This window comes from Myxocyprinus asiaticus, chromosome 1, assembly GCF_019703515.2.
Source record: "Myxocyprinus asiaticus isolate MX2 ecotype Aquarium Trade chromosome 1, UBuf_Myxa_2, whole genome shotgun sequence".
In the NCBI taxonomy this organism is placed as follows: Eukaryota; Metazoa; Chordata; class Actinopteri; order Cypriniformes; family Catostomidae; genus Myxocyprinus; species Myxocyprinus asiaticus.
In genome coordinates, this window is record NC_059344.1 from 14766774 (window position 1) to 14779905 (window position 13132).

General features: G+C 38.4%; 1 protein-coding gene across 1 annotated transcript in view; it reads left to right on the top strand.

Annotated features, from left to right (window-relative positions):
• Positions 1-456: 456 nt before the first annotated feature.
• The window catches only part of LOC127444711 (neuron navigator 2-like), a 150070-nt gene continuing 137394 nt past the window's right edge, over positions 457-13132 (top strand). The window contains exon 1 of the mRNA XM_051704262.1: positions 457-987. Within this exon, the coding sequence (XP_051560222.1) occupies positions 784-987 (204 nt within the window). The 5' untranslated portion in view covers positions 457-783. The remainder of the gene's footprint in view (positions 988-13132) is intronic.

The window sequence follows — 13132 nt, forward strand, 5'->3', positions numbered from 1 at the left end:
TACCCATTGCTCTAACTTCCCTTCTGAAGATGGGAGTGGTGTGTGTGTGTGTGTGTGTATGTGTGTGTGTGTTTATGGGAGTGTGGGCTGCACAGCTAAGAGAATACGATTGCTTATAGACACTGGTGTCAGGCATCTGCCACTAGTTACTGCAGCCTCCTTAAAGCCACACCTGCTTCTGAGTGTAAGACGAGAGAGAGAGACAGATAGACAGATAGACAGAGAGAGAGAGAGAGAGAGAGAGAGAGAGAGAGAGAGATCACGGACAAGTGCATTCAGATGCCTGCAGTCACCAGCTGAGCACCATTCGCAGCAAGTGGGCTCTTGTCATATGTTTTCTACTCTTCTATATTCCCTGCCTCCTGCCCTTTTCCTGATGCTGTGATTTTTCCTGCGTATGCCATGGATCTGATTGGACGGTTCTGAAATAATGGTTCCTTAGGGTGCGTATACCTCTGGAACAACAAGGATAGAATATAATCAACGGATTCACATTTCCTTTAGAAGAGGATCTTGGACTGGTAAATATACAAGAGGATCATTTTGACCAAAGAAAAGACCAAAATAAGGCAGTTTGGACTGCATTGGAGAAATCTCAAGCAAGCTGGATGCTATGTGTGTGTGTTTTGCTTGTGAGGGTCTCGAACACGGTCAGTGTCACTGACAACGTGCTTGACAGTTTCTCCCTCAAGATACATTGACTGCTGAGAGCGTGTTCCAGCATTTGACTGCATGTGTGTCCACTGACGTACATGGGCAGACTGGCTGGGGGTCAAGGAGAAGATGCCTGCCATCCTGGTGGTCACTAAAATGAAGTCAGGACTGCCAAAGCCGATCCACAGCGCCCTACCTATCCCTCAGGTGCCCACCCGGGCCGTGGCCCCCCATCCATGCTCCACCAACCCCGACCAGAGCAGAGCTCACCTGCACCTTGGGTGGGCGATGGACAAAAACTACCATCCTGATGACAGTGGAGAAGAGACACAGGTTAGAATCATATGTGTGTGGAAGTGTGTTTCTGTAGATTTTGCTCTACTTGCCATTGGAATTTTTTTAAATGTCCTCAATAATGTAATGCAACATGAAAACTGACTTGTAAAGGCATTTTCAGCAGTCCTCCCTCATAAATCTGCCAAAACGTGTTGATTTAAATCTACTGAAAATAACAAGTTTGAGTGAGGGTTAGGGTGTGGGTATAGCAAACCTCCATTTTGTTGCTGTCCGTTTAAAAACATATGTCTCCACTTTTGACAATTTTGACTTTTTACCACAGACAGAATGCGCCGAATGACCTCTTCCTACTGTTTGAATTGTGTATCGAAATGAACAATGAAAAGATGTTTAATCAGGCTATCTGTTTAACAAGTATATCCATTGGCCTTGAGAAGTGTCCATCAAAACCACGTATGTCCCATCCTTATGTTTTGAAGAGCGTCAACTAATTTACCTCAGCTGTCCGGCTGAAGTTTAGTGAAGAGATTGCCTACATCGCACTGGCTCCGTGATTTCCCTGACAACCAAAGCCATTCATGCACACACAATGTCAGGTGGCTTTAAAAAGTAGACTATTCCAGCCATATACGGTTGCCAGATTTCCATCTTCGCCAAACCGTGAGTGAAAGCTAATTCTGACCCCAAAAACGCATCTCGAAACCGAACTGTTCAATCAACAACCGGACTAGAAACCCTTGTCATATAACTGATTTCGATCTAAAATAGTAAGTGAAAGCTCAGATTATATCCAAAAATAAATTCTCTAGCAATCGATAACCTACCAACTAAGATCTGGGAACACGAACAGTTAGACTTGAGTCTGTACTGAAAATGCACCATTGGAACCCATGATAAGAAAACTGTGTATGTCCATATTCGCTAACAAACATTAAAAATATCAAACAGTTCACTATCAGATGTGTAATGATGGGGGGGGGGCACCTTGGGAGAAACCAGGCTATGCTGGGGGAGCCAGTAACCCTTTGGCTTTATAGCATGAATATAATGCCAGTATCAGATAGCTATGTGTTATACAAGTCATGTATTATTTGAGTGAACTGAGTAGATGTTGGTGTAAGTTAGTAGTTTAAAACTAAAGGATATTGACTGAATTGATGATTAAGTGATGATCCTGTACTAAAATTGCTGAATGCTGTGATTTTAATCTTTCATTGGAAAAAAGTACTGTGGCCTTACCATGGTACAGTAATACAATCATATAGTATTACCATGGTACTAAATGTTGATCATCAATGCAAATCAATGGTATTTACATGTTACTCCAACATACTTCAAAGAATACAATGATACTACCATTGCACATGCTCCAAAAAGCATGGCATTACCATGTTATTCCATAGGTTATATTAACGATAATGCCATTGCACTGTTTTGAAAGGATTGTGCTTGACGAATGAATGTCTTTTGTTTTAGCAGCTTCTGGTCAGAGATGACAGTTTCCCAGACACTGCCCTTCTTGCATTGTTGGGATGTATGTGTGTTTGTTCTGTCATATTTAAGCAAGCCAGGGTGGCTTGGTTTATTTTTGAGTTCGTAAGTCTGCTAGGCAACCCAAGAGACATCTCCCCTCACTCTCTCTCTCTCTCTCTCTCTCTCTTTGCAAACATGTTCAAATGCCATTTAAGGCTTTGTCAAGGGAAAGAGAGTATGCTTGTGTTTTTGTGTGTGTGTGTGTGTGTGTGTGTGTGTGTGTGTGTGTGTGTGTGCATCACTGATAGGAGGGTTCAGATTGGACTCTGATCCAAAAGAACTGAGGAACGATAAGTTGACCTTTTGATATGTGAATTTAACAGAATGAAATGGACAGCCCTAATTTTTGGGTGCTTATTTGTGTCAGGGAGAGAAAAGCAGAAAAATTGTATAGATAAGCTAAAATCTGACTGCAAAAATGTTATTTAGCACTCTGGAGCTCAGTGCATTGCACAATAATTTTGTTGACGATGCACATTTATTCTCTCAGCTCTGGCTTACTAACACAGGGTTCAGCCGAATCAAGTGTTATACTGAGAAATGGTAAATTTAGCTGGCGTGTGTGTCTGTGTTTAGAGATAGTAGATGATGCATGTGTATTTATATAGTACTGTATGTGTTTGTGTGAGATACAGTCATTATAAATAGAGAGTTGGATCCGCATTCTAGTGATTTTGCTTTGCTTTGGCATTTAGGGATAAAATAAGAATGGATGCTCATTTCTGTTTGCACAAAGCTTGTGTAGTTGCTTCACTACTCTGGTATCTGTTGTGAAAGTCAGTGGAATATTGTGCCTAACTCAGCTCTGGCTGGTGAACACTTGTTAGTCTGTAAAGTAGGTTGACACAGAAATATTGGCTCAACCAATGGTGTGTATTTGGGGCAGGGCTATCTGTTTGTCTGAAAATTGGCAGACGGGGGAGTTTTTTGGAAAGCTGTCTGGAATAATTATTTTTGCAATTGCGATTTGTGCTGCTAGTGGTGCAGAAATTAAACACACCATCTTAAAGTATTAGGGTTAGATTACAGTTCTGTAAGTGTTTTCTATATTCAGGCATTTGGTTGAAATTCCACAGTGTACATTGAGGCTTTAGATAGATAGATGGATGGATGGATGGAAGAAAAGAAAGGAAGAAAGTAAGAAAGATAGAAAGAAAGAAAGCACTGTGTGTTTGACCATCCTTTTATGTGTTTTTCTGGATGTTTTCTCATTAGAAATTATTCTTGAATAAATATGTTCTAAATATGTTCCAGAAAGTGCACTTTAGTTTATTAATCCCCTCCAAAGAGATGATCTGGACTTGGTGATGTAGTATATACTGCTCTCTAGTGCTCTGAGTATGTACTGCTCTCTCTCTCTCTCTCTCTCTCTCTCTCTCTCTCTCTCTCTCTCTCTCTCTCTCTCAGATGTAATTGGTCAAACAAGTATAAATGCTTTAATTGTGACAAGATCTTCACAACAAGTGCAGCCAAAAAGAGGTCATGTCTGGTTTGTGGTCTACTTTGGATTCAGGGAACCATTGTATATTGAAAATAAACCCTGCAAGAGAGAATGTGTTTTACACACACACACACACACACACACACACACACACACACACACACACACACACACACTATGATTTTCTCTGCAGATTTTGACTGTTGCCATTTGGTAATGAGATAAGATCACTTAATTAGAAATAAGATAGAGATATGGCATAGTAGATAAACACGTCTATATCACTTACAAAGCATGTTATTAAAAATAGTTAAAGTTTGATTCTGGCATTGTCACTCATTTAATGAACTGATAAAGCAATTGGTTACCTCCTAAACAGGACAGTTTATTAATTTTTCACATCAGTGGATGTGTCTCCATCATAATTGAATCAACCTAGTCTCATAGAATGAACGTTACTTAAAGTAAATTTTTATAAAATGACTTTTACATGCCGCGTTCTACGTTTCACTGCAGTTTCCTGTTGAATCTAACACTAGAGGTGCTTCAACAACTGTGTGTTTTATTCACTTCGGTTAGGTTTAGGTACTGGTTTAAGTTAGGGATGTCTGTTTTGTTCACCTCTCATTTATTTTTAGGACACTATTAGTTAGGTTTAGGTTAAAGTTTTAGGTTAGGGAGATACGTTTTACTCATTAAAACCTCCATATAATATTCACCTTAAAAATCTCGTCTGATTACGACACTATTTCACATACTTTTGGCGCCCCCCGCTGGACATTACACTGGGAAACTGCAGCAAAATGTGTAATGAAGCACGGAAATTTAATTTTGCAAAAGTATTTCCACTGTCACATAATGTTTATGAGATCAGGCTGAATTGAAAGTGAATATTCATTGAGAAAGTGAATTTTATATGTATTTCATTTTTATTTTATTTACATCTTATTAAGATGTTTAAAGTCCAATTCTTTTGGAAAAATGACAGCTGGTTTTATACAGCTGGTATATTGAGAGATTTATTCTCCTCTCACACTTGCCCTCTCTCTTGAACCCATGCCATTGTGCTCCTCCTCATTGACTTTAATGCTCTTTGCCCTGAAGGGTCTGGCTCTGCCTCTTTCTTCATATTGATTTGCAGGTGATAGTAATTTTAATTTGCTAATATAGTGGACTGGTTTTCTCCAGTAGAGCACTGAATAAGATATAGGAAATTACCATAACAATACAGTAGCGCATTTGCATCGGTTTCCTGCGCTTATGGTTTTTTACCAAAGAACCTGCTGATAATTTCATTTATTGCAATAGTCATATTCAGAAAAGAGGCATGTTTCAAATATTTCACTACAAAAGAGGGAGAAAATGTGAGTCCTTATGATTTTCAGCAACTGCTTTCTTTGCATCAGATATCCTGATATGTATACTGTAGTTCTTGTAAAGGAATAGTTCACCCAAACAATCTAAATTCTGTCATCATTTCCTCACTTTCATGTCCAAGGTGTTCTTTTCCGTATAACAAAATGTATTGGAACTGTGGCTGTCAAGCTCCAAAAAGGACAAAAAAGCACAATATAAGTGCTCCATATGACTCATGCACTACATTCCAAGTCTTCTGAAGCCATGCAATAGCTTTCTGTGAGGAACAGACAAGTCATTATTCAGTGAAAATCTTGCCCTCTACCTTCTCAGACTGATCTCACAGTGAAATTGGAAACATTAGGTTGACTTTTCTTTAGCTAAAATTGGTCTGTGCTTCCCGAAATGCGAGACACTGCCCCCAGTGGCCAAAGGGTTAAGTGTTGTTGGGCGTATGAGCATGTGTGAGCTCCATTTTCCAGGTGGAATGTCCATGGAGGGGTACCAAAAGCAAGTTGTGAAGCGAGTTGTTTTTTAGCTGTACAGGCTGTTATACAGTGAAGAGTAATGCATATTTTATAAACTGTACCCCCAAACCAAATCCTAAACCGAAACCTAACCATCAGTTGAGTAAAAATTCCTAGTAATGGAACTCTCGGAAACAGCATACCAACAGCCCGTGTGATCATGTTGAACATCTTGACGTGTCATGTTTAAACATCTAAAGTCAGTCCCCGTTAATTTCTTTGTTTGGAAAAGAGCAGCTTGTACATTCTGTAAAAAAATGTATACTTCTTTGGTATTCCACAAAAGGTTTTGAACGGCATGAAGGTGAGTAACTGATGACAGAATTTTCAAAAAAGTTTCTTTAAGGACATTCATCTTGTATTCTAACCCAAAATAAATTGCTCTTATGCATAGCATAATGCCCATTTTTGCCTGCAGAGTTTCTAAAGAGACTTTTACGCAGTTTGTACTTAAACAGCATCCTAATACTGTGAGAATGTGCAGAGAGTCGGCTGAATCTGATTATACTGAACCCGCAAGATTTCTTCACACATCTGCCACCATCTGCTTTTACTAGCGAAACACTACTTTTCCCTAATGATATGAAGAATACAAAGTAGATCACTGTTTGAAAGTACTTTTAAACACTCTAGAAGCTTGTTTCGTGTTGTAGGCACAGCAGGTGTCCTAAATGCATGACAAACTGCCTGCTACACAGTGTGTATATTTGCAAGACTGAGGGCTTCTTTTAAATCCCATCAGATGAGAGACTGCAGTGCTTCCTGCTGAATAACACTCAACACATATCTATCTCAGTGGAGGAAATAAAGTCTGTATTTTTATTTCTCCTTAAAATGTCTTTGAGCAAACATTTGCATATGGAATTGAGAATGTTGTGCGTATCAGATTAAAGGAGAGGAAGATTCAAGACTGTTTTGATGTTCAGTTATTTGCACGTCTCAGTTTGGACAGGAATCTTGAAGTCTTTTGTTTAGATGTTGAATTCCTCTGTGGGCAATTTGCAGCACACGCATTGTAGTTGTTCTTAGATTTAAAATAGCAGATTGTACAACCCAAGGTTAATTTTGCTTACATTCAGCAAGTAACTTTTTCGCTTTTGCTTTTTTCAGTGCTATTTGAATGTACAATACATTCAGCCATCGGATATTAACTGGAATATCAAATCACAGATAAAGCTGAATATTTTTATTTCAACATTTTATTCAGTTAGCCCATGTGCTCCTGACTGTTCAGCCGTGATCCTTACCTGTCGCTCTCTACTTTATATCTTTCTAGTAAAATGGACCAAAATGGTTCAATTGTATATACATTCTTCACATCTATAGAGTGTGTTCACTATCATCATTATAAATGATGGGATCCTAGACTGAGTGTCTTTCTTTTCAGTTATCTGCATATACTGTATTGTGATTGCACTACCTCCATCTGTCCTTGGACATATCAGTCAAGACATCTGTCATCCTGAGTGAATAAGCCAAAGTGTCTCTGTTTAAGTCCCACCCTTTCAACTTCTCCTCATGGTACTCTGTGACAGAGATGCCATCATGCTGAGAAACATGCCGTTGTGTGTCCGGATGCTGATTGGTAATTTGATCACAGATCTGGCGACATGTGGACGATGTGAACAGTAAAGGTCAACATGCATTTGTGTACAGGTCAAGGTGAAAGGTCACAGCCGATGAAGCTGTGATGTGGGATAAAATAAGAAGATGAGAGCATGTGATGTGATATTTGCTTGGGATATATGTTAGTCTTGACATTTGAAAATAACTTGCCACTTTCACTTAAAAAATATTTTAGCTTATTTTTAAGTACACATTTCAATTTCATCTTATACATCACTGTATCATGGTATGTTTTTGTAAGGGACCGCTATGGCCTCATCTCTGAGCTTCATAAAAAATAAAAAATAAAACATGTCTATTACTATTACATTTTGTGGTTCATTTCATATTAAATGTATCAAAAGAGGATAATCAGATGATAAATGAGAGATTGTGGTTCAGGCTTCACATACTTAGTCTAACAGCATGTTAACAGCAGTTCTCATCATGGGTTCTGCTTAAAACACTTTTTCATTATTCTGATGTTTACTTTGGCAACCACCCACAGATATAACCATGATGTTGCGCATGTAGGATGTCGTTTTTTTAGCACACAATAATATGTGTATCGTGACTGCTTCAGTTTCATGCTGTATTGAAAATCTAGGGAAATGTGTGACAACATTTATGAATGTAAACATTTTTATAAGACATTTTTTAAGGTAAATTTTAAATGTTAAAATATCTTTGCATATCCCAGTTTAATATGCAGAGACAACAATAAATAAGTCAGTGTTTGAGCCCAACATGACAACATTGACTCAACCAATGGCGTGAGGTTGGAGCGGGACAATCTATTTGTCCAACCAGTGGCAGATGTGGGGAGTATTCAGGGAAACCTGTTTGAAACCTTATTTATTTTTTTGCAATATCATTTGGTGCCACTAGAGGCACTGAAGTAACACACTTCAGCTGCACGTTTACACTTTTAGAAATGAAAGTTTGATAATTTGATAAATAAATACCAAGGAAACTACTTATCACAACACTTAAAAAATTAACCATAAAATTTAACATATAGTTAAAGCAGTTATTGTCACTAAAATATTATAAATGAATATGGGATCTCTTTAGAAAAGCTTTCAAAATCAAAAAATTTTATGGTATATAATTTCAAGTTATCACAGTCTTATGACTGTAACTATTTTATGAGAATTTGTGTGGTAATTATATTAGTATGTTGGAGGAAACTTGCCATGTTTATTTTTTGTATGGGTTGAGGAGAAGCTGAAGGAAGATGCTAAAATGAACCTAACAGAATCCTGACATCAGCAGCTGGAAGGTCCTAACAAGTGTCCCCTCATTTTGACTTGGTCCTGAGTTCGCACAGCCCCTCCACCACAAGCTCTTTTCTCTTTCAGAACAGCCAGGGTGCCTCTGAATCCCTTGTGATTTTGTGTCATAGCCCCAGTAAGCCCATATGTCCCACCCACCCCCCAGCAGCCTGGCAGTAGGGACCTGTTTACCCCCCTGTCCTCGCTATTCGTCCCCCAAACCCCTGAAAAGCAGATGATGGGGTCTCGAAAAACAAAGAGCCCTCTCCACAGGGTGAGCCCCCACATTGTCCACACATGCTTGGATTTATTTTACCAGCATTGACAGAATGAATGGCGAGCGCAGCCTGTGATTCAAAGCTGTTGTTTTTTAATGAGGTTGTTCACTATTGCTTGACACATGTAGCATTCGCCACAAATCACGTAGTGCTAGGGAAGCACAATAAATCAGTTGAAATGTTCAATGTGTTTTCTCAGACTTTGATTAAGTTGTAAAAAGGCAATTAGCTATTGTTAAGGTTGATTTAGTGAGAAAAGTAAAGTCATTAGAAATATTACAGTACGTAACTCTCGTTGGAGTGTTATAAGAGTGTAAGCCAGATTCAGTCACTTAATGCATCCTAAACGGTACTTTATAAAGATGGAAAAGGATATAAAAAGATATCCAAAGTCTTGAAAATGCCAGTCAGTACTGTTCAGTCACTTATTAAGAAGTAGAAAATTCGGGGATCTCTTGATACCAAGCCAAGGTCAAGTAGACCAAGAAAGGTTTCAGCCACAACTGCCAGAAGAATTGTTCGGGATACAAAGAAAAACCCACAGGTAACCTCGGGAGAAATACAGGCTGCTCTGGAAAAAGACAGTGTGGTTGTTTCAAGGAGCACAATACGACGATACTTGAACAAAAATTAGCTGCATGGTCGAGTTGCCAGAAAGAAGCCTTTACTGCACCAATGCCACAAAAAAGCCCGGTTACAATATTCCCAACAACACCTTGACATGCCTCACAGCTTCTGGCACACTGTAATTTGGAGTGATGAGACAAAAATAGAGCTTTATGGTCACAACCATAAGCGCTATGTTTGGAGAGGGGTCAACAAGGCCTATAGTGAAAAGAATACCATCCCCACTGTGAAGCATGGTGGTGGCTCACTGATGTTTTGGGGGGTGGGGGGTGAGCTCTAAAGGCATGGGGAATCTTGTGAAAATGTATGGCAAGATGAATGCAGCATGTTATTAGAAAATACTGGCAGACAATTTGCATTCTTCTGCACGAAAGCAGCGCATGGGACACTCTTGGACTTTCCAGCACGACAATGACCCTAAGCACAAGGCCAAGTTGACCCTCCAGTGGTTACAGCAGAAAAAGGTGAAGGTTCTGGAGAGGCCATCACAGTCTCCTGACCTTAATATCATCGAGCCACTCTTGGGAGATCTCAAATGTGCGGTTCATGCAAGACGACTAAAGACTTTGCATGACCTGGAGGCATTTTGCCAAGACGAATGGGCAGCTATACCACCTGCAAGAATTTGGGACCTCATTGACAACTATTACAAAAGACTGCACGCTGTCATTGATGCTAAAGGGGGCAATACACAGTATTAAGAACTAAGGGTATGCAGACTTTTGAACAGGGGTCATTTCATTTTTTTCTTTGTTGCCATGTTTTGTTTTATGATTGTGCCATTCTGTTATAACCTACAGTTGAATATGAATCCCATAAGAAATAATAGAAATGTGTTTTGCCTGCTCACTCGTGTTTTCTTTAAAAATGGTACATATATTACCAATTCTCCAAGGGTATGCAAACTTTTGAGCACAACTGTATATTAAAAAAAGATATTGCCTCTCTAATAGCTTCATTGCTAGCTATGTTAGCAAGTAGCTTTTGAGCTAACTATTTTTGAAAAGGTTAGCTTGACTATAGGTTGAGTAGCTTGTCATGTAGATAACGTTTTGAAGGGTAGCTTAACTTTAGTTTAACTGCTTGAATTGATGAGTAGATTGTAGCTTGGCAAACTGTGGTTTCACAGTAGCTTCCCTGGCACTGCTAATATATGTTCTAGCTCTAGATCCCCACAGTCACAGTTTTAAAACATCTGACTGAATAAGAACTCCTGTGCGGCTTTTGTATTTTTAAAGTGTGCGTTCATTTTGCAGCCTCCAGGGCTCTTTAGTGTGGGAACGAGGGCAGAAAGTTGGGCGATCCCCAGAAATTGAATTTTGGCTTGTAATTTGTGGTTTGGCTAGGTTTTGGCGAGAGCTCAGTCATGGAGAACACCTCGTGTCTCCAGACCACAGATCATACCAGCAGTCTGTACAAAACACACGTCACACACTATGCCACCACTAGGGTTGGGAGGGTTACTTTTGAAATGTATTTCACTACAGATTACAGAATACATACTGTAAAATGTAACTTGTAACGTATTCCGTTAGATTACTCAAGGTCAGTGACGTATTCTAAATACTTTGGATTACTTCTTCAGCACTGGTAGATTTTTTTCACTTGTTTTGACTATAAAAAATCTGCCAGTGCAGTAAGACAAAATACACATGTTAAAAATACAGTCTCTGAAAAACCTAAATATCTTATGCAGTGTTGTTTCTAAAACAAGATCAATCTAATTGATCTTGTTTTAAGGATTTTTAGATATTTTTACAAGAAAACAATACAAAAAATATTATCAAGAATATGGTTTTTGCCCTAATATCAAAGGTCGTACTAGAAAAAAGAAATTATGATCCAACGTGAATTATCTTGATAAAAAAAAATATGATTTTGCCTGGTAACATGTGCATGTGAAATGGCTAGAAATAGCATTTTAGCTTAGTGTAAAGCTGACAATTTACACAAGGTTTATTTCTATTTCTTCTGCTCCAAACTTACTTCAAACTTACTTCTCTGTCTGCTCGTATGAATGTAACACATCATAAGAAAGTGTTTCACCGCTGTTCAAATGCACTTTGGATCGCATCATTTATATGTATAAATGTTTTCCATCTGAAAGGACTAAATATGAAATGAAACAAATGGCAATAAAATGCAAAGTAATCTCTTCAGTAATCAAAATACTTTTTGAATGTAACTGTATTCTAATTACCAATGATTTAAATTGTAACTGTAGTGGAATACAGTTACTTATATTTAGTATTTTAAATACGTAATTCCGTTACATGTATTCCATTACTCCCCAACACTGGCCACCACAGATGTGGAAAAAAGTAAAAGAGGTTTTGACCTCTGTGTTTTAAGACCCTCAGGGTCTGCACGAGGCTGACAAGTCTCAGCTACACAAATGCTCCACAACAGCAGACAGACAGATCTGGATTCTTGATCATCATTTTTGTCACCAGCCTTTTTCACATCAAACACATTAATCATTGCATCAGTGTCAACACATTTTCTTATTCATTGCCCATTATTTCACTGTTTGCACACTAGATGGCCTGCTAAGGTTAGTGTGCTTAATTAAATTCGCTTATCTTCCTTAATCAGACTAGCATAGAGGGTTATTGTTCACCTAAAAATAGTCATTTACTCACCCTCATGCTGTTCCAAACCCCATATGTCTTTCTTTCTTCCATGGAACACAAAAGAAGTTGTTAGGCAGAATGTTAGGGAATGACATCCTCAGTCACCATTTACTTTTATTTTATGGAAAGAAGATGCAATGAAAGTGAATGGTAACTGAGGCTGTCAGTCCCTAACATTGTGCCTAACATCTCTTTTTGTGTTCCATGTTTGGAACAACATGACGTGAGAGCTGATTACCTGTCCCATTAATCACCTCTACAAATGACAGACTTTTTGAATATTCATTGCCAGTCAATTGATAAGTACAGTGTGCTTTAATATTTTGTGTGGAAATCCAGAGACTATGCAGCTATCTAACAATAGGTAACATTAAATAGCCTCTAGCTCCATTTTGCCATTTTAATTAAGCAGTTACCACATACTGTAGATTTACTTGTAAAAATATATATGTCCTTAAATATTGATAATAAATTATTATGTAGTTAACAGTAAATTAATAATACATTTCTTGTATGCAGACACCATGGAATATAGCAGTGGCTGTAGTGTTTTACTTCATGCTTTTAGCACACTTGATCCAGGGACCTTAAAAGAAGATTTTTAAAAGAATATTTCAGCTCTGTTGATCCATTCAATGCAAGTGAGTGGTGGCCAGAACTTTGAAGCTCCAAAAGCACATAAAGGCAGCATAAAAGTAATCTACACAACTCCAGAGGTTAAATCCATATCTTCAGAAGTGATATGATAGGTGTGGGTGTGAAAAATATCAACATTTAAGTCCTTTTTTTTTGTTGCTATGAATATAATTTCAAACAGCCTTCATTTGCATGTTCACGAGAGTTCTTCTGTTTTTTTAATGATTTGCATTCTTCATGCATATCGCCACCTACTGGGCTGTTGTTCAAA